Below are 21,389 nucleotides of genomic sequence, written 5' to 3'. Positions count from 1 at the left end.
TAGACATTGAATATTTAGACACGACTTTATTTTTACCTCTATTTCCGTGGCCAACTCTGTACTTACAAATATATCATACTAAGAGCCAAATTATATATATTAGCTACAGCTCAAGTAATAATTATCAGTATGTATATATTAAATATTATTGTACTTAGGATCAACTATTATTCAATGTAGGAAAAAGAACCTGAAGAAGTCTACAAAACTAGTTTAAAAATCAATCATATTTTATTTAAATAGTATATCGTAGAAAAATGCATAATGATTTATATAGGTACATTATTATTGTTTATTTTTCTTAAATACAATTTTAAATTATACGAAATAAAAATTGATTACACTACTTGGTTTTATATTTAAAATCTAAACATCTATCGTTCATTTCACTGAACATATTAATTACTTTTTTATTAAAATCAATATCATCTGAAATCATTTTACTTTCAATATTTATCATTGTTAGAGCATTCAATTTTTCTTCAACCATTTGGTTTTCTAGGCACGTCTTAATCCTTTTTAAAGTTGAAAAACTGTTTTGCTGCCCTGTGGTCATTGGAGGAACTGTTATTAATATTCTTAATAGCAAAATAACTTCTTTAAAAGTATCAATCATATTATTCTTCAAAATATATTGATGTGTTGGAATAATACCAGACAAAGTACGAAAGTCATCTCTATAATACAAGACATTTAGTTCAGTTTTCAGTCTATCTTTATCAAAAAATGGGTAACAATAATCCGTACATTGAAGTAAATGAATTGGAAATTTTTTCGTATAAACGGGATATTTTTCAGATTGAAATAGCTTAACTGCGGTCAAGTGTTGAGTGAACTCTAAACGATCTTTAGTTATATCAATTAAAGAATTGCAAATTTCAATAGCTAATAATTTTCGAGATTCATTGTTATAGTGGTGGTTACTACGATTACAGCAATGCTCGTCCAAACGGTTTCTTTTAACATTCACGTCCGGCAAGTTCGAAGCAATTTCAATAATATCAGTAACCTGATTACGTACGTAAGAAATTTGTTTTTCGAATTGTTGAACCAAAATCGGTATACGTTCGTCAGCAGATTCGTCCAATGCGGCGGTTTCCACATTGTCGTGCAGACTGTAGATGTGTGGCATTATTTCATTGAAGACCGCCGACCACTGTATAAACACAGAATCACTCAGTAGACGGTTTATCGATCCCGCCTGTTTAATTGTCGAAGTCTGTTGCGATGTTCCCATTATTATGTTCATACACTGCATCATCTCACTTCGATACATGTAGACCGCGTTTAGAGTGCCGCTTGGCCTGGTGAAATTGCATCCGGTCCGCGATGCCCGTTTGCCCACTATTCCATCCAGCACGGCAACCCTTTGCGGCGAGTTTGAAAAGAATTCAGTTATGTCTGACAAATCAGAAAAAAACATTTGGACTTCTTTGTTCCCAGAAATCGACTGGGTCAATTCTTTATGCAACTGGTGCGCGTGGCAATGCATATAATAAGCGTACGGGTGTATTTCTTTAATTCCAACGTTTACTTTACTCATTACCGCTGCACCGCCGTACGATTGAGCTACTAATTTGTACGGCGCATCATTTAAAATCGAGTTCACTTCGGACAATATCGTCTGCGCCAGTGATTCTGCATCGTTTTCATTGGCAGCTTTGAAAAACCCCCAAAAACGTTCGACGGGTTTACCTTTTAATTCATAGCGGAACAGTATAACCAAATGCACTGTGCTTGAAACATGGGTGGTCCCGTCAACAATTATTGAAACGAATTGCACCATTTCGATTTCCGATATAATTTTCTGCCGGGCTACAAGGAATATGCAGTCCAATAAATCGTCGTGGATTGTCGTAGAAGCCCAATTTATACTATTTGAGTATTCCAAATAGCAACGCAGACTTACGTCACAACCTTTACATAGTTCAACAGCGCCTGGCATTACGCTGATGTAGTTATTTTCGGGAGTCTTTATATTATTTTTAGTAAAATCTTTCATCGGAAGGTTATATTTCCCACAAAACTGTACACATTTGAGGTATTTTTCCAGAATATAACGATTTTTTTCGATTTGCTCGTTATGGCGTTGTATTTCTAATTCGTGAAGTTTATCGGCTTTATCGCTTAAAATACCATTACCGAGTACTTTAAGGTTAACTTCGTTTTGCAAATGATCAAATGAATTTTGGTGTTTTTTTATTTTCGATGATAAATGACCCAAGTGCCTTACACCACGATTAGTCCACGAAGTTTCATTACCAAAACATAAACACGGAAAACAAAACACTGCTTGTTCGACTTCGCACCCGCATAACCACGTGTGTTTTTTGTAGGTATCTACATGAAAACGACGAGTGTATTCTTTGTTAGCTTTTTTCGATATTGAAACGAGACCTTTTAAGTCTGGAGTAGGCCGTCCTAGTTGCTTTATTTCTATTTGCTCTTCATACGTCAACGTAGAAAATGGATTGCGGATCAGATATTGAACGGAATTTTTATTTGTCGACGATTCCATAGTACGTTAAGTTATGTTATCATATAAAGTATAGTATTAAAGTGAGTTAAAAAAAATATACATATAATACATACCTAAAAGCTACGTCGCATTAAAAAAACATATTATATAAAATAATATAAGGTTATTACTTATTATATTATTATTATCCAGTCATATAAGTACGGATACAAGTCGTAATGGCACATTTGAGAGTATTTGACAACGACTGATCAGTGATTCACCCGGTTGGCTGTGGTTAGGCTATCGCTATCCATATAATATTTTGCTCCTTGCTCGCTGTCCTTTGGAAATGCAGGCAGGCATACGGGCGATCAAGACGAATTGTTGGCCGCGTTATTTGCAATCGTTTCCCCTTCTCCGTTTTATATTCTTCATCACATCGACGTCAGCTGGTCGGCCTATATTTTAATAATAAATACGATCGACCTTTTTTTTATAATATTATTACAATTTACAAAATAAACATTTGATAATATTACCTATACCTAGCTATGAGGCTATTGCTAATTATTTCACTTTTTGTTAAATTTGTCATAATTTGCTCATGACTCATGAGCATCCCAACGAATAAATTGTCCAAAAGCTACTCATTTATTAGAAAAATAGTACATTTTATAGTATCTATTATCTTGATTTTCGTTCTGAATAAATATTCATTCTCCACAGCATTACAACACGAACAACCTAGGCGGGATCATCTTTTTTTGCTTACAGTTTAGAACCGACGACGCCGCGGGAACTGCTTTCGCATTGCTTCCGCGAAAAGGCGGGAATCACCTAACCATATTTTTATTTTCGTCCTTTGAATTGTAATAAATGTAATTTAAAAATGTCAAGTTAAAATATTTAATCAAATAAAAATAATTTAAAACATATTCATTGGTCGTTCTCTGAAGTTGTAAATTATGAAGAATATTATTTAATATTTTTACCGAATGAAAATTGGAGTATTATTATAACGTATCATTGGAATTAAAGTTCCGTTCAAGTCAAAAAAATAAAATATCATTCCATGGTCACAGAATAGATAATTGCAGTGTTAAGGAAGAACGTCGTTCACAAGTTTACGTTTATATATAATGAACGATACGCGGACGTTTTTTTCAAATTGAACATGAACGTGATGTTTATATTATAATGACATTGAACGATTTTTAAGAAGCTCAATTTATTTGCCATTTAATAAATATTTTTTTTAAATATATTGATTAATTATATTATATAATAATAATTTCTAATTATAATTCCTATTATAAAAAATTTAATTTACGACCTAATTTAGTGAAAGCATTCATTTTTTCAATGAACGTGAACGCGTCCGTTTGAAAAAAACACAAACGTGCACATGAATAAGTTCCTTTTTTAAGGATGAACATGAACTTGAAAGTATTAATTTTTTCAGTGAACGTTTCAAACACTGGATAATTGACAATTTGATATGTAAGAAAAGCACACATTTGTCCACGATTCACCATACGTTTACCTCCAACACCCGACATCCGTATAAATGTATAATCTGTAGTAATCATTTAGATACGTCTGACATCTGAAGTCAAGCGAGCTGCAGCCGCGCTTTGGAAACCAGTCCGAACAAATCAGGTATAAATTAATTTTGGCCACGATTAGCCTCCGCGCCTTGGAAACCATACGTAACGGTGACACGTCAAAATGTCCAGGTCAAAATATCCCCACAAAAATATTCCATGACAAAATATCCCGCGAAAAAATTTCCCGGTTAAATAATAACTCAAAATGTTGACCTTTGTTATAAAAGTTACGATTAGAAGTAATAATCGCACTTTATCTAAATTCCAAAGTGAACGTGTGTTATTCGTTATTTTGATGATAGAATGATAGTATAGTGTCATACTGTCATTTTATTTCATTACCTACAAAGCGTGTCGTGAGGAACAGCAAATAGCTGGAGTGCCTCAACAGAAAAAAAGGCGTAAGCATAAAGATTTGGACAAGCGGCTAGTTGCTGTTATAAAAGGTTATAGTGACACTAATAAAAATAAATATTTAAAATCAATAGTGCATAACTATTATAATAAATATTATAATAGGTACGTGTTTTATTTTGTATAATTTTTGACTAATCATTTCCATATTTTTGTATTCTTAAATTTTTTGACATACAATATTTTTGTATTCTAAGTCTATTTTATCATGTTATTTTTATTTATTTATATCATAATTTATTTGTATAAGTATTTTACATTAAACGAATTGTAATATCGTTGAACTTCGTATACCAGATACGAGCTTATAGCTCAGTTGGTATATGTATCAGCTATTATTAATGTGTTTATTGCAATTATTTAATTAAAATTGTTTTGGCTGAATAAATAAATAAATAAATAAATAAATAAGTATCTAATTTTTGACGAATATTTTTTTTTAATTTTGAATTAATAATTATGGGGGATATTATGTCATGCAATATTTTTGTGGGGATATTTTGTCGTGGAACCTTACGTAAAAACATAAAGATGGATCGAATAGATCTAACACAGTAACAATTCTAACATCATAACGACAAACGACATACCAGACATATTCCATAGATTTTTAGAATCATGTAGCGATGTGCAGTGGCAGTATATGGGGTATACATTGTTGAATCACGTGATTAAAAAATTGGTAGAATGTGCCCCGCGATAGGTAGACGGTGGGGTATGGTTAGGCGATAAACCCAATTAATTGTTTGAAATTTATATTTACATTTTTAAATGCATCATATCATATATTCAAATAGTTATTGACAGTATAATATATTTATATAATTATAACTTATGAGAGTATAGAAATCTCCAACATGGTGGTAGGTTATTATGTAGCTATACCGCGACGTCGTCGAACATGTATGTAATATAATACTAAAATAGAACAAACTATGGTATATACTATATACGTTTAAAATTACAAATAATTGAACCAACCATAACAATAATAGATAACAATATTTTAATTAACATTATGTTAATAATAGTAGGTTGAATGTTATCGAATTATCGGTGTATTATTTGAAATATGATTTCAAACATTAAAATTTAATAATTACTTCTTGAATTTCTAGTTTCCATAGAGACGGACCAACAATTATTGTATACATGCCTAATGTTAGTAATTATATTATTTAAATTTTTAAGATTCAGGTTAGATATACTTCTAATAAGTGAATCCCACCTCACCACACACTCAAACTTCCATATTCCCTGTTACTCAACATACCACTGCGATCACCCAGATGGTACTGCGCATGCTGGTTCTGCATTAATAATAAAAACAAACATTAGTCACGCTGTACTTCCACAATTCCAAACTACTTCCCTTCAAGCTACAAATATAACAATTTCACTAAACCATGTTCCCACTACAATCTCCTCTGTATACTGCCCACCAGGACACGCTAATAAAATATCCGACAGTGACTTCACTCAGTACTTCAAGTTCCTCGGTAACACATTTTTATCCGGAGGCGACTTCAATTTCAAACATCATCTAGCCATAGATGGCGAACCTATGACACGCGTGTCACTCTGTGACATAGTTTCTATGGGGATCTAGAGTAACCAATTCCAGAGGCCTTTCATTCTACAGATCACTACTTTCAAACAATAAAATACTTGTCTCCTCCTGATCCAACCAATGGCCATCACATTCCAACAGAATCCCCGACATTCTTGACTTTTTCATTCATACTCTCCCTAATCACATCAATTACAATATAGTCAACCTTGCAGACCTTTCGTCTGATAACACACCTATCCTATTAACATTAAATAACCAATTGGTATCATTGAAAAAATTCCCCACTCTTACCCCAGGGAAAACCGATTGGAAAAAATTCTCCCACATAGTTGAACACAATATATCTCTAAACATTTCTTTAAAATCTACTGAAGAGATAGACTCTGCTGTCTCGACTCTCACCACGTTAATAAAAACCGCTGCCCTTGACTCATCATCTTCCTTGCCCACCAATCCCAACAAAAACTTTCTCCCTGAACAACTCTCAAAACTGCTCGTTGAAAAACGTCGAGCCAGAAACCGCTGGCACCAAACTCACCTCCCCAGTGACAAAAGTCGCTATAACAACATTGCGTGCTCCCTTAAAAACCTTCTACGCATTCACAACACAGAAATGTACCAACAATATATACACTATTTAACCAACTCAAACAATTCTATTTGGAAAGCTACTAAAAGAATTCTAAATAAAAAAAATTCAATACCACCAATTAGATATCCTGACAGATCCTTCGCTAAGACCAACTTAGAAAAATCAATCCTATTTGCCTCTATTCTAAAAAATAATTTCACACCTCACCCCGACGTAAACAACATCGATCACACATCCTTCATTGAAAAATCTCTAACCAACTGCCTTTCTATGTTCTTACCCATAAAACGTACCTCCCCCAGCGAAATTCAATTTATTATCATTAAATTACCAAACAATAAATCACCAGGGCACGACCTAATAACAAATCGAATAATAAAACACTTGCCCAAGAAAGCCATTCTCCTCCTAACCTTCATCTTTAACTCAATTCTTCGTCTCTCCCACATTCCTCGTTCTTGGAAACACTCCATAATTATTTTAATTCCAAAACCTGATAAACCTCCTGACTTGCCTTCCTCATATCGACCTATCAGCCTTTTACCTTCTTTCTCAAAAATCCTAGAAAAGATTTTACTAAAGCGATTAAACCCTATATTAACAAGCCAAAATATAATCCCCCACACTCAATTCGGTTTCAAAAATTAATATTCGTCACTCCATCAAGTCCACAGATTAATCGATATAATTTCACAAACTCTCGACATATTTTTACCTCCGACATTCCTCACTCCGAAAACCCCACTCTTGCTACCTTTGCAGATGACACAGGCATAATTTCTACCAATGTCGACCTAACCATAGCATCTAATAATCTACAAACCCATCTTAATGAACTACACAACTGGTTCAATTTGTGGAGAATCAAAATAAATCCAAATAAATCTATCCACATAACCTTTACTCTACGTCCAGATCATAGTCCCCCTATGTTCCTCAACAATGTCACGATTCCTAAAACACAAGAGACCCGCTACCTCGGAGTCCATCTCGACAGCAAACTCACTTGGGCATATCACATAAAAACAAAAAGGAAGTCACTCAATTTAAAACTCCACAAAATGAAACACCTTCTTAAATCAAATCTGCCTCTCAACACAAAACTCGTAATCTATAAACAAATCCTCCGCCCCTCAATGACTTACGGAATACAGCTATGGGGTACCTCCAAAAAATCAAACATTCAAAAATTCCAATCCTTCCAATCAATCTGCCTTCGCCTCCTCACCAACGCCCCCTGGTATGTCAGCAACCTCACACTCCACTCTGATCTCAATATTACAAACATATACACCCTAGCCTCCCACTATTATAAATTATTTCACAATAATACAGTCAACCACCCAAATCCACTCATTTCCAATCTTTCTTCTCTCACTCTCCCCGATAATCCACCACGTCGTCTAAAATGAAATTGGCCCAAGGACCTCCTCAACCAATAATAATAAATAATAATAAAAAAAAAATAACAAATTAAAAGTCTAGAATTGAAGTAGTGTTGTTTGGACACCCCCTTCCATCAAGCCGTCCAGCCTTGTAAAAAAAAATTAACCCTATTACTTATTGTATAGCATAGTACAGATTGTACATATTATTTTTTTTTTAATAAAAAAAAAAAAAAAAAGATTCAGGTTTGAAAAATATTCGTAAAATATGGAGGTGAACGTTATATTTTTTGGGGTGGGTGGTAGAAGTCCGTAAAAAATCCACGACTTCAGACCACGAGGGCTCTTAATCTAAACACAACAATTATTTTGTTTTTAATTTATTTTTTATTGACGCCCGAGGGCAATAGTTACTGCGATTATAAATTGAACGTACATTACTTTTAATTGCTATATATTATGAAAAATGTTAAAATAAAATACAACTATTAATCTAATGAAATTCACGAATCAGAATATTTTAGATTCTATGAGGAGCGATAAATGTATTGTATTTACCGAGGTATTTACACTAATGTTTTTTTCTGTCAGTCACCAAATTTGGGGTAGTAGAAATGCTCCGATTTTCGGAATCGGCATCTTTTCGAAATCTAGTAGATGCAATTAAGAGGACAAATATGAAAATGTCTAGTTATTCTAGAAAGCGTCAGGAAAAACAAAAAAGTGGTCGTTTTTACGCAAATCAATTTTTGAAAAAAATCGATTTTATTTATTTGGAGTAACTCAAAAACTAATAACCGTTAACCCTTATATGCAATAGGTTTCTTGTAAGTTTCTTTATAAGAAGTTCAAAAATATTAAAGATACATATAGGCATGATTATTTTAGTACACATATTAAGTTTAAATCTTGACGAAATTCATCAAAATATCAAATTATTTTTTAGTTAAAAATTCATATACGTTTTTCTTTTCATAGCTAAAATAAGACATTTTAATAGAAGATTACACATACGTTATTCTAATTCTATCGAAAAAAAGTTTACTGGAAAGTTGCGATATTTATAGGCATAAGATATTTTCGATTCTTATATATATTTTTTTCCTACTATTTAATCTGATTATTTATACAAATATTGAGGCATTCGTCAGGATGACACAACGTCTCAACTCAGAATCATTTTTCGAATGCAATGACATGTTTGACAGCTACTGTACAACAGAGCGGTACCCACTTGTCCTCTTTTTTTTATGTATGAAGATACAATTACTAAATATTTATTTAGGTATATGAGAACAATTAATTATCATTCAAACTTCAAACATAAACTTCGAAGTTTAGATTCACAATCATAATTGAAGTCAAAATTATCAAGATCATTTAAGTAAATGTTAGTATATAATACGTACAAGTAATAGCCAATAGGGTAGATATTATAACAGTAGGTGGAAAATGCGATGAGGATACATTTTGTGAAAATTGTTTGAACAATTGGGGGATTAAACAGTGAGTTGTTTGATATTACAGTAAAAAAATTGTAGAAAATGTTAACTTCAAAATTAGTATTTACTTACTTAATTACCTATAGATAACACCTTGTATAACATTATTATATTTAATATTTAATTTTAGTATAAATATAAATATACATATGCATCTTGCATCTATATACTAAATATATTATAAAATAGAAGCCCGATTTTTGTTTACGCTAATATCTCGATAAGTACTCCACGAATCTTAGTACAGATCACTAGTGTTTTGGCCTAGTCTAGGTGAATGTTGTAATGCATGGTTGTTTTGAACAAATTTACTGGATTGTAGTCATTCAATCTAAAAAGGAATGAAGAGGTGCTAATACTCAGGGATTTTGAGATTTACTATCGATTTTGTATAAAATTAGTTTCCATTGGTTACATTTTACAAATTATAATAGTAGTGGTAGAAATAATGATCGTAGAAATTACTTTGTTAGTTCAAACATAATTTTTCAAGTTTATTTCAATTGATTAAAATAGATTTTTCAAATTTTTGTTCACATAAATATTTTAACTTAGGTAGGTACCATACTTTATATATTACCTACATTAGTCGAAATATACTTTAAGTGTATTATATTATTTGTTTTTTATGTGCATAGAAAACATATTTTAAGATTTTTGAGTACCTATATACTAGAAGACCTCAGCCCTTCTTATAATTAATGAACTACTTGTCTAAAAATGTATCTTTATAGATTTAAATACTCAAAATAATATTCTGCTACGGAATCTGAAATCAAATAAGTATGATGTCATTCGAAAAAGTAAAAACTTAGAAATAATTAACGATAATAAACAGTAAAAATCTCGTTTTTTTTCTTCCAAAATGTGGTTTAGAAATGATATCAAATATGTAAAAAAAATATTTTCAAAATAATTAGTATGGACACTTAAATGGATCACCCAGAATAAATAAATAGTTACCATTGAATACTCGGGCCAATGAGATAAACGTACAGTGGCGTCATTTCAGTATTTAATAGAGGGAGACCAGAGTTTTGACCTGCTCCTTAAAAAAAATGCTCGTTTAACTCGCAACCAAAAATTAATACATCATGTTTCTTTCCTCCAAACAACACACAATTATCACACCCATACACATTATACATATTACATACCAACCATCATTCGCGTCCCACATGCGTCTAAATATAAATATATTCAAATTTCCAACAAACTATTAGTTAGTAATTACTAATTACCAATTTATCATTGAGTGACAATAATTTCTTAGTACATAACAAATATTTTTTCAACATTTTATAAAAATAGACATGTTTTTGAGGTCATAAAATATACTACTTGTTAAACGAAAACAGCCCGACACCCTTTTAAAATCAGAAAGGGGCAAATGCCCTTCTTGTCAAGCCCCAAATGATGCCGCAGAAGAAAATGCATGCATCAAATTGTAGCGTTTATGGCCTCGAATAAAATATTATATAGCAAAACAAATATGAGAATTGAATTGTAGCTATTATAGACTCAAAAACTACTGGAACGTTTGCAAATGAAAATTATATCATTGGATCCTTGAAACTTTAAGGGTGTTTACAGAGTATTTGTTCAACCCTTATAAGTGGGTAAAGCAAACAAAGCCAATACATGCATTTTTTCAGCTCACGAAAAATGATAATTTTTTTGTTTATTAGAAAAGTTATCATTGGTATTTGGTTACATAATATGTACGTAATAATATATTAGGTACTATAATTATAATTAGTAAAAATATGGAGTATACATTTGTTTACAAATAATTTATAAAAAAAAACGTATCTTCAGCACGGACAATGTCGGGAGGTACAGCTAGTACCATATAATTGTATAATAACTATACATTTTCAAAATACCTATTATGTTGATTACACATTTATACTCATGTATATAGTTATAATTACGGCTATACAATGCCTATCAACGTCTGATATAATTTCGAAGAATATCACCAGCTATTTTAGAATATAAAATATATTTTGTTTTGTAAAAATAAATTATAATTAATACCTACATGACTACAATGGCCTAAAAATAAAAAACCTGACTGTTTATTATGGACATTATGCTGATACATAACATGTACATAACATTACTTTTGTACTGATCAAAATTATGTATGATAGTATTTTTTATATCTGAAGATATTTTTTATAATAGAAAAAATGATTAAATCTTCAATTTCGAGATAAATTTGATGTAGTAGGTATGTATTTTGGAGAGGGAGTTAAAAGAAAAAATTTAATATTACAGCATCGCTGATTTTACTTTGTAATAAAATTATAAATATGTTTAAATCTTGCAGATTACTGCAATGATAAATTTCATTTTTATATTAGAGTATTGTTTACAAATAATTCATTTGAAATAAACCCATAAACCCAACAACTGCAAAAGAAGTTTCACGTGCTTTTTTCAAAAGCAATGCATTTATTATATTATTAACTATTATAATAAACTATATTTAATATTATTTATACTATCTATATATTATTTATGTTATCCACTTTAGAGTCAATACCGACTTACCGTATAAAACGGTGTGAATAATTACAGAGATTCATGGTGTAAAAAGTCAATAGGTAAATCATTAAATCAATCTAAATATTTTGAAAATGCCATTTTGTATAATATAGCATAAAATATAATACAAAATAAAAATTATTTAAAATATTATTAAAATATAATTATATATGCCATAAGTTTCAAGAGCTCAGAATTAATATTTTGAATTGCAAAAAAATAACTAAAATCGTTATTCGCTTCATTCAAATGTCCAATTTTGTCAACCATTTTAACTTGAAAAAAAAACAATGCAACAATATATATTTTAGATTTTTGGATATTAATAATAAGTATTTATGAGGAACATAAGAACTTAGAATAAAAGTTTCAAGCCTTAGCTATACACTTTATCATTTTATATATTTTTGTTATTTTGACGAATTTTGTCAACATTTTAAGCATTTAAAAATAATCGTGTCTATCTATTTGTTAGCTGCAAACAGAGTAACATATGTAGACATTGTGTTACATATTACAACTTATTTACCGGGTTTAAATTATATCAACACTAAAAATTTTAAATGTTTATAAATAGCCTCCAATTATTCCACCTCAATTTCCAAAAGAGGATTCTTTATTCACTGAATCATATCTTTTTTTCATACACAACATGTAATTAATTATTATCACATTTTCTAGGTAATACTGTTCGATTTTTATGAACGGATTGAAATATAAATTTGAAAAAAGTTGTCTAAATATTTTGTTTAAACTTCATCGAGTGACGAGTATAGAAAATAATAATTTAAGTAACAATATAATGTTTTAGGTGTCTTAGATTAATATTTCTTAAATAAATTAGAAAAGTAAGCAGGTAAACTAGGGTGACTAGATGTCCTGTTAAAAAAAGAGATTTCCCTTTCTTGACAACCATGTCCTGACAAACTTCGAACGGGACGCTTTTAATCCCGTTTCAAGAAGATGGTGCCGTTTTCCTTATTATAAGCGGCGCATCCGAGTTGGGTCCCGAGTACTAGGGGCTAATCGCAGGTACTACACTAGTTGGGTCCCGGATTTTTATAGGTACTACACTAGTTGGGGCCTGAATTATTTTAGCTACAACGCTAGTTCTTGAATATTTTTTGGTGAGTACTACACTATACTAACATTTTCCTTCCCTTTTTAATATTTTTTCACTTACACCTATATGGCTATATTTATATTATATAATATATATTTTTATACCTGGTTTTTAACATTTTTAATATTTTTTCACTTACATCTATATGGCTATATATATTCTAATAACTTATATTTTAATAAAAAAGAAACAAACAAAATAAAAAAATAACTGTAAAAAAAACATTTTTAACCATACCTGTGGTCTAAATAGATCCTAGACAGTCTTAAGTCTGTTAAAATGGGAAGGAAAATGTTAGTATATTGTAGTACTTACCAAAAAATATTCATGAACTAGTGTTGTAGCTAAGATAATTCAGAACCCAACTAGTGTAGTAACTATAAAAATCCGGGACCCAACTAGTATAGCAATTTTAATTTTGGGACCCAACTCGGATGCAGCTATTATAAGAATTCATTAAAAGAAATCAATGTTTGAAACAAATTTAAAACAGTTGTATAGCCTAAGTTATTAATAACAGGTACCTATTGTAAATAACAATTTTCGTGGAACGAGAATCGAGGGCTAATAGTTAACTCAAAAAGGGTAAATAAATTAGAAACAATTGTTTGGGATATGACACAGATTTGGACTTTTACACTGTATACTGTACAAATGTGTTTGTATATAATGAATGTATGTGTAAGTGAATAAAGAGGCTTTTTGGGGGCGAGGGGGGGAGTAACAACTGTCCCGTTATTTATTTTCTTAAAATTGTCGTTCTAAGGTAAAGTATAAAATTCGTCATTCTACAAGTGAATATCCTGCAAATTTGTCAACATTTAAAATTCAGATGGCCATAAAAAATATTTGTGTTATTAAAGTCAACATTTTTAAATAATACTAGTAAGAAAATTTTATATGGAACCATATAGGTACTCAATTTTCAATAAATGTTCACATATAAATCATGAATTTACACTGAACTTTGTATTACATTTCCAAGTTTTATAATCGTCAATAATTGTAAAAAAGGTATAACTTAAAAAAATCGATCATTTCTCATGCATAAAATAGCTCAGAGTTAATGTTACGCGCAATGTGGAATACCGGGCAATGTGTACATTAAAAAATAATATTAGTTGGTTAAAAAAAATCGTGGTTTACATAGTCCCGGCAAGACCACATTGACCGGGTAATGTTCACATTGCCCGGTATTCCACATAGCTTATAACATATATTATATTGAAAATATCATCAAATTTAAGGTATCTACGGTTATTATTTTTTTGAGTTAGGGCATAAAAAACAAAACCGGTTTGCCGAAAAAAGTTTGTTAAAAATTACCATTTTAAAACACACATTACAGTAAAATTAACGCTCCGCTCGACAGAATCTAAAAATTGTATTACTATATTATTTATATTAGTGACCATTTTAGCAACCGAACGAAAATCACAGAGTAGAACGCATATTGAAATAGCCTTACAATACTCACAAATATATACGAAAAACTTATTAAAATGTAACTTACCAAAATTCAACGATTTTCTTGAAACACTTGCCAGTTGCCGAAAATGTCGAGCCTTGCTGTCGACGCCCGCCACTGATTAGTTTATATTATGCATAACAAAACCAAATTTATTATATTTTATACAAGCTATAATTTATTTTGTCTGTGGTGTGGTACCGCATGGAACAATCACGATGTACATAATCGTAAACATCGGCTACGAACACACATATAGATAATGTTTCGGGTACAAACGTCTTAGACACTGAGTCCCGTATCGGACTCGGACACCGATACGAGGTCGAGGTGGTATGTAACTATTCCGTATCGCTACGTATCGAATTGTTCTTCTTGAAAATCCTGATGGAAAGAATATTTAAAAACCAAAGATGTTATATATATTATGCCATAAATTTTCAAACAAATAAAATTATACCACCACCAATGTATAAGCCACGGACCAAGATATATAAGACAGTGGTATATACAAACATTTTGTTATCAATCTATAAGAATCAACTTTGCAAGTGACAAGTGCGAACTGCGAACTGCGAAAGTGCAATTAATACCCAATAAAATGATTTATTCTCAATAATCCTTAATAATTATAAATTATTACAAGCTATTAATTAATGTTTTTAAATTGTTGTATTCTTTTATTCGCAAACCTTTGAAATGAAATGTTAATTTGAACGGCTTAACAATTTTATTAAAATGTTTCATTACCTAGTATCAACATAATGTACTTAATTTGTTTCGTGTGTCTGGCTAGTTACCTAAAAGGTAAATAAGTGTTCAATATACAATTATTTCTTCAAACTATTTATATATTATTATATTTTCAGGTATTTTACCAATAGTATTGTCCAGTAATGTATTTACTCCATACAGCTTAAGTCGTCTTGCTCGCAGTACGCAGATACACAGTTTAAAAACTGTCCCTTCTAGTTTAGGACTTGCTAATAATGTACAAGTAAACAACAAATCACAAATTGTTTTGTTAACAGAAAATTCCACAGAACTCAATGACAGTTTTGCTTTAAAAGAACAATATGAACTTCAGAATGAAACAGGTTTTTATATATAGTTTAAAAAATCTTCATGAAAAAATATTAATTTATACGTTTATTCACAGATATACTTGAAAGATCAAATGACACATATACAAATATCACATCTTTACCTGAAATATCAAGTTATATGAATTCTCATTTTGTTTTAATATCGGGAGCATCTCTTGCTGGCTGTGTGATTCTTCTATCATTTGGTATTTTACAAATTATATTAATAAAAAGTAAAAACTATTAAAATCAGTAATAATTTGGTATATTAAATACTTAAACTCAATAAAAAAAACCACTAGTATTTTCGGTCAAAGATAAATAATAATTTATGTTGTTTTTCATGCATTTTTCTTTAAATTTATATATTGTACTATGGTCTATGACTAAAAGGCTATTTTTTTTAAGCTGATCAGTTTATTTTTCTAATAAATAATTCAATACTTAATACTTCTGTTAAATTTTAAACCAGTTTTAAATTTGTTTCAGTTACTTTGCTTTGTTATACGTAATAATAACAAATTATTCTGTATTTGAAAAATTTGAAATTAAAATCTGATGTTGCCACTTAAAATTAAGAACAGATTTTTGTAAAATACTTTAAAAGGGGAAAACAATTATTTCCTGAACTTTTACTATATTGCTCAAATAACACCAAGCACCACTTTATTTATTATTATTTTTAATCAGCTTCTAGTTAAAACTATTACAGATCAACAATTAAGATAAAATATAAATTTAGCAATTATCAAGCACCATTTATATTTTATTTTTGTTTGTACTCTATTCAATTTAAGCATGGCCAGTCTAACGTTTTCCAAAAACGAAGAACTGAATTGACTATTATAGATATGATGTTATATTATATTGTAAATATAATGTTATATAATATTATAATATATGAAATTGTTATAATAAATTACTAATTTGTGTTCAAGTGTTAATTTTCTATAATTTTTTAAAGTGATTTTAGGATATATAATGTACAAAAAAAGTAGATGGAATACTCCCCAAGCACTTGATCATTGTAGCAATGCAGACTCTATTGGTTATTTAGATGACATGTTCAAAGTAAGTTTACCTTATTAGTTATTTATTGTAATTTAAATTTTTTATTGTGACATAGTAAAAATATATTATTTACGTTAACACAATTATTTAAATTTAAAAAAAATTAATTTTGATTGTCGATATTGAGCTTAAATTATTAAATTTTTTCTCGGGCTTATGCCCCATTATTATACCGATCAACCAATTTTTAGAGTTATAGTAAATAATTGATTAGAATTTAGGACCACTTAAATAGTGAATTAAATTAGCAGAAATTATTATTTATAGTAAAATCTAAGAAAATCTTTTAATATTACAGGAAAATTCTGATGAAATGTATAGTTTGGACAATGATTCATTTCTAAATAGCTTGGAAGCCATGACAATTCAAAACTACTGGACAGAAAATGTCAAACATACTAAATTATAAATTTAGTTAAAAATTATCTTAATATGTAATGAAGACATGTTAAGTTATTTATTGGTTTGCTGCATATCACACTTCACAATATACAATATACATACCATAAAATAATTATATTCGATGTATTCCAAACCAAATTATATCCAAGTTGACATTGTTATGGTTATGGTCGTTCTTAAAATGTAAAGGACATATTTTTTTATATTTAGTCTTTTCCCGATACTTTATTTTAGAAGTTTAATAATATTAATATATATTATATTTTTTTATAGTTATATTGTATATTGTTAATGACTAAATCTAAAAAATAGGTCCTTATTAGAATTAATTAATTCATTTATTACCTAATATAACATTGTATACAATGTTATGAAAAATAAAAAAATGATGTGTAGCATATTCTGATAAGGCTAGGTATAATATGAACTCTCATAATCGCAGAGTAATTTTGTATTTCATTCATAAATTAGACTTAGTTTTTTTTTTTAATGAACAAAATACTTAAGTATATTATTCAAGTTTCATTCCTTATTCTCCATTAAATATTATGTTATGAATGTTTCTCACTATTTCGGTAAATTTAGTTTTTTGAAATTTCTTAAATAATGTTATTTTAACTTTTATTTCAGATTTCAACTGATAATTTGTATGAAAACTGAATAATTATTTATCTTTGAATTATTTTTATCATGAGTTATGTATGTATATTATTAATTTTTCAGCTGTTTGTCACATTTTTACACTTCAGTATTTGTTATAGGTTGTTAATAGATGTAAGTTCCTAAGATGTTGTGATTTCTTAATTAATCTGTACTAATTAAAAATATGTAAGTACTATAAATATAATTTTAAACACATTGTATATTATTTCATAAAAAAATGATGAACTTTAAATTGTAGCAATAACGATACAAATAATGTAACCCAAAGTATTAAATTCATATTATATAGTATAAAATAAAATATATGTATAAAAAGTTTTTAAAATTATTATTATTACAGAACCAACCTATCACAAACATATTAGTTCTTTACAAGTTCTAGAGTTTTTTTTTTTTTACTGAGTATATAATAAAATGCGTCTTTTGGAGAATATGATTCAATTTCATATTGAAGTGAAAAATAGAATTTTACTATATTCTCTTCACTTTTAAGCACTGTTAAAACAATACGTTTCATCTTGTAGTGAAATGCCATAGTTTCCAAGAGGCTCATAAGATATTTTCCAAGACCTTTACCGCGTACATTTTCATCAATTTGAATTTCATATAAATATAAAACTTCAATCAAATTTTCTATGTCAAATCGAAAATGCACAAAAGCTGCTATTGAGTTATTACTTGAATGTCGAACTAAAATATACCTACAATAAAATATAATTTTTTTAATGAAATATTTATAATTAAAAATTTTTTTAATGATGAATTGTATTGTAACAAAAATGTCTTTTACCTAGAATCTTTGTGGAATAACTCTGCGCGTTTATCTTTCCCATTCCATCCCCAAGGACACTTCTTATATGTTTCCATCATATTGTCTTTAACCATAGAAAATATCTTAGCTTTGAGGAAAGTAGTCATGGCAGGTGCTTTTATAAATTGCATTGTCATATCAAGATCATTTTTATTATACTTCATAAATGAAGAAAATGGTTTAGTTGGATCTGCTAAACCATTCACCTTCTTAGTTGCTTGAATACTCATATTTACTTTAGGATTATTCATCTTAGTTGCAACAATTGTACTTTAAACTTATCAGTTTTAACAAAATAAGTATAAAATGAATTAATAAAACCTGTGAAAAAAAAAAAAATGTTAAATTGATATTAAATGTTTATATGCACTCAAGTAAAACCACATACTACCTATATGAAAATAGTTTCATGTAGGTAGTCTATGGTTATATATATTAGTACCTATCATAATACAAGTAAATATATGATTGATGAAAGGTATGATAAACATTATTTTCATTTTTTTTTTGCGCAGCCAAATTTGTATACAAAATAAATTTTTCAACACTCATAGTAAATGTTAGTATTTAAAATTTAAGTTATTCAAGCAGGCAGTGCACCAAATATGTTAAGAGAATCGGTTATTTTATGTCTTGTTCACCTTAACTTTAATCGATTATAAACAAAACGCAATCAATTAATATTGATATATGTAAAAATGTTCATACACAAATTCTGCTTCTAATTATTAAAAATATAGGGTACCTAACATCAAAATGAAAAACCTCATGAATGTTCATTTAAAAAAAAAAACATGTATATAAATAATAAAATACATCATAGTTCCTCCAGTAAAACTTTAAAAAATAAAATAGCCAAAAACATTAATTGATAGATTGAACCAATAGCGCACACTACCTCACCTACACTATTTATGAGGACATCAGTTAATCCGGGGCAGACTGGCCCAGGGTGTTATAAACCAAGTAGCACCCCAGGCCACCATTCAAATTTATGATCCAAGCACCGATTGTCACTGTCAGTCCTTGTCTTAAATGTAATTCTAAATGTAATGTAGAACTTATTCCTAATTTTAGTAAGTTAAAAAAATATAATATTTGGGCCCCTAACTAATTTTGCAACCTGCACCCTAAATAGCCAGTCCACCCCGTCAGTTAATCTAAAATTTAGATTATTAGAATAATATTGTCGGGACTTAGATTTTAAATACCCAAAAATGTTTTCTGATATTATATTACTTGTGATATACCACTTACTTATTTATCTAAGCAAATGCACATTTTTATCGGTATGATGATTTAAGACAAGAAAATGTAAACATTACCTTTAACTATATGATGGCATAAAAATTATTTTATACTAATGTATTATTAAATCAAATATAAATTATAGGTTTTTTGGTACCTACCAAAATGAAACGTTCCTTAAATTAATTAAATTACTGAATTTTAAGCAATAATATGTATTTTTCAATTTAATGACCAACGTAAATGTATAACACAATATGAAATGTTTATATAGTTTAAAGGATATAATAAAACAAAAACAATGTTTTTAAAAATTTATTTATACTTTAATACAGTTGTATTAGTGTTACACTTAGGTATTATAAAATATTACAAAACAAAATATTTTTAACGACAATTGTCATTCATTTGTTATTATATTTTATCATAAATCAAAGTCTTTGTAATCTACGACCACAACAAATGAACAAATGACCATTGGATCAAATGTGTTGTGGATAAAGTGGTGATTGGAAAAAATATGTTTGGAAAAGATATTCTGGAAATAATGGCATGGGGCACAGCATAACTTTTGGTGGTTTGGGGGTAGGTGCAAAAGAGTTTTAGTTATTATTTTCGTCAAAGGTCCTACATTTAAAAAAATTAATTTAAGTATTGTATAAAAAGAGTAAAAAATCCTTAGTTATGACAAACCTTGTGTTAAATTTTTATTCCTCAGTTAAGCCTAAAAATTGAACATTTTATAAATTTTTAACTTTAAAACATTGCATATTGTTCCGAAAACACTTGTTCCAATGGACTTTTGTTCCACAAAATGCTTGTTCTACGTTTGGAACATGCGGAACTAACTAGGTCTTTCGGGACAAATATTTTGTGGCAAAAAATCTCTCGGAATAATTATTTTGTGGATCTTAAAAAATCTGGATCCACAGATGTATATAAACTAGACAGTCGACTTTCTATAGACAATGCATACAAATATGACGCCTGGTCGCCATAATATGAAGGTCGGGCAATGTTTACAAAATATGGATGTTATCACTTATCAATCCTTTTCAGTTTTCATATTGATTACTCAAATTTCAAATTGCTTTTTGCTTAACTTACTTTGTTTTTCTGAAAATTAACTATAATATACCTACCTAGATACTACTGATTTATGATTGAAATTGTATTTTATATTACATTTATTGTAAAGTTTTCTTATCCATACACATTATGGTGTGTTCCTGCCATAGATAATAAAGATATGGATAGGCCACGCCTATGTTAAATACATTTGAGGCCGCGTTCCCGGAGGGGAAGGCAATTGAGGCTCCTTTATATTGATAGTCGATACTCAATATAGGTATACTTTATTTGGCCTCAATTGTTCCCCTCGAAGACCGCTGATAAGACCAATATGTCCTATCCATATCTTTATTATCTATG

General features: G+C 29.4%; 3 protein-coding genes across 3 annotated transcripts; 1 reads left to right on the top strand and 2 right to left on the bottom strand.

The window, feature by feature from the left end:
• Positions 1-296: 296 nt before the first annotated feature.
• On the bottom strand, positions 297-15,166 carry LOC111042064. The gene is made up of 2 exons (XM_022326555.1): positions 14,724-15,166; positions 297-2,919 (listed from the first exon to the last, which is right to left on the bottom strand). Exon 2 carries the CDS (start codon positions 2,516-2,518, stop codon positions 344-346), a length of 2,175 nt encoding a protein of 724 aa, XP_022182247.1. The 5' UTR covers positions 2,519-2,919; positions 14,724-15,166; the 3' UTR covers positions 297-343.
• A 38-nt stretch (positions 15,167-15,204) lies between these two features.
• LOC111042065 lies at positions 15,205-17,503 on the top strand. The gene is made up of 5 exons (XM_022326556.1): positions 15,205-15,485; positions 15,548-15,775; positions 15,838-15,969; positions 16,728-16,834; positions 17,133-17,503. Exons 1-5 carry the CDS (start codon positions 15,443-15,445, stop codon positions 17,241-17,243), a joined length of 621 nt encoding a protein of 206 aa, XP_022182248.1. The 5' UTR covers positions 15,205-15,442; the 3' UTR covers positions 17,244-17,503.
• A 577-nt stretch (positions 17,504-18,080) lies between these two features.
• LOC111042069 (N-alpha-acetyltransferase 40) lies at positions 18,081-20,356 on the bottom strand. Its single transcript, XM_022326560.1, has 3 exons — positions 20,120-20,356; positions 18,690-19,031; positions 18,081-18,600 (listed from the first exon to the last, which is right to left on the bottom strand). Exons 2-3 carry the CDS (start codon positions 18,959-18,961, stop codon positions 18,261-18,263), a joined length of 612 nt encoding a protein of 203 aa, XP_022182252.1. The 5' UTR covers positions 18,962-19,031; positions 20,120-20,356; the 3' UTR covers positions 18,081-18,260.
• Between the last annotated feature and the right edge of the window lie 1,033 nt (positions 20,357-21,389).

This window comes from Myzus persicae, unplaced genomic scaffold (genome assembly GCF_001856785.1).
Source record: "Myzus persicae strain clone G006 unplaced genomic scaffold, MPER_G0061.0, whole genome shotgun sequence".
Classification (NCBI taxonomy): domain Eukaryota; kingdom Metazoa; phylum Arthropoda; class Insecta; order Hemiptera; family Aphididae; genus Myzus; species Myzus persicae.
Note: the sequence above shows the minus strand (reverse complement) of the source record. Positions and strands in the feature narration are given on the sequence as shown.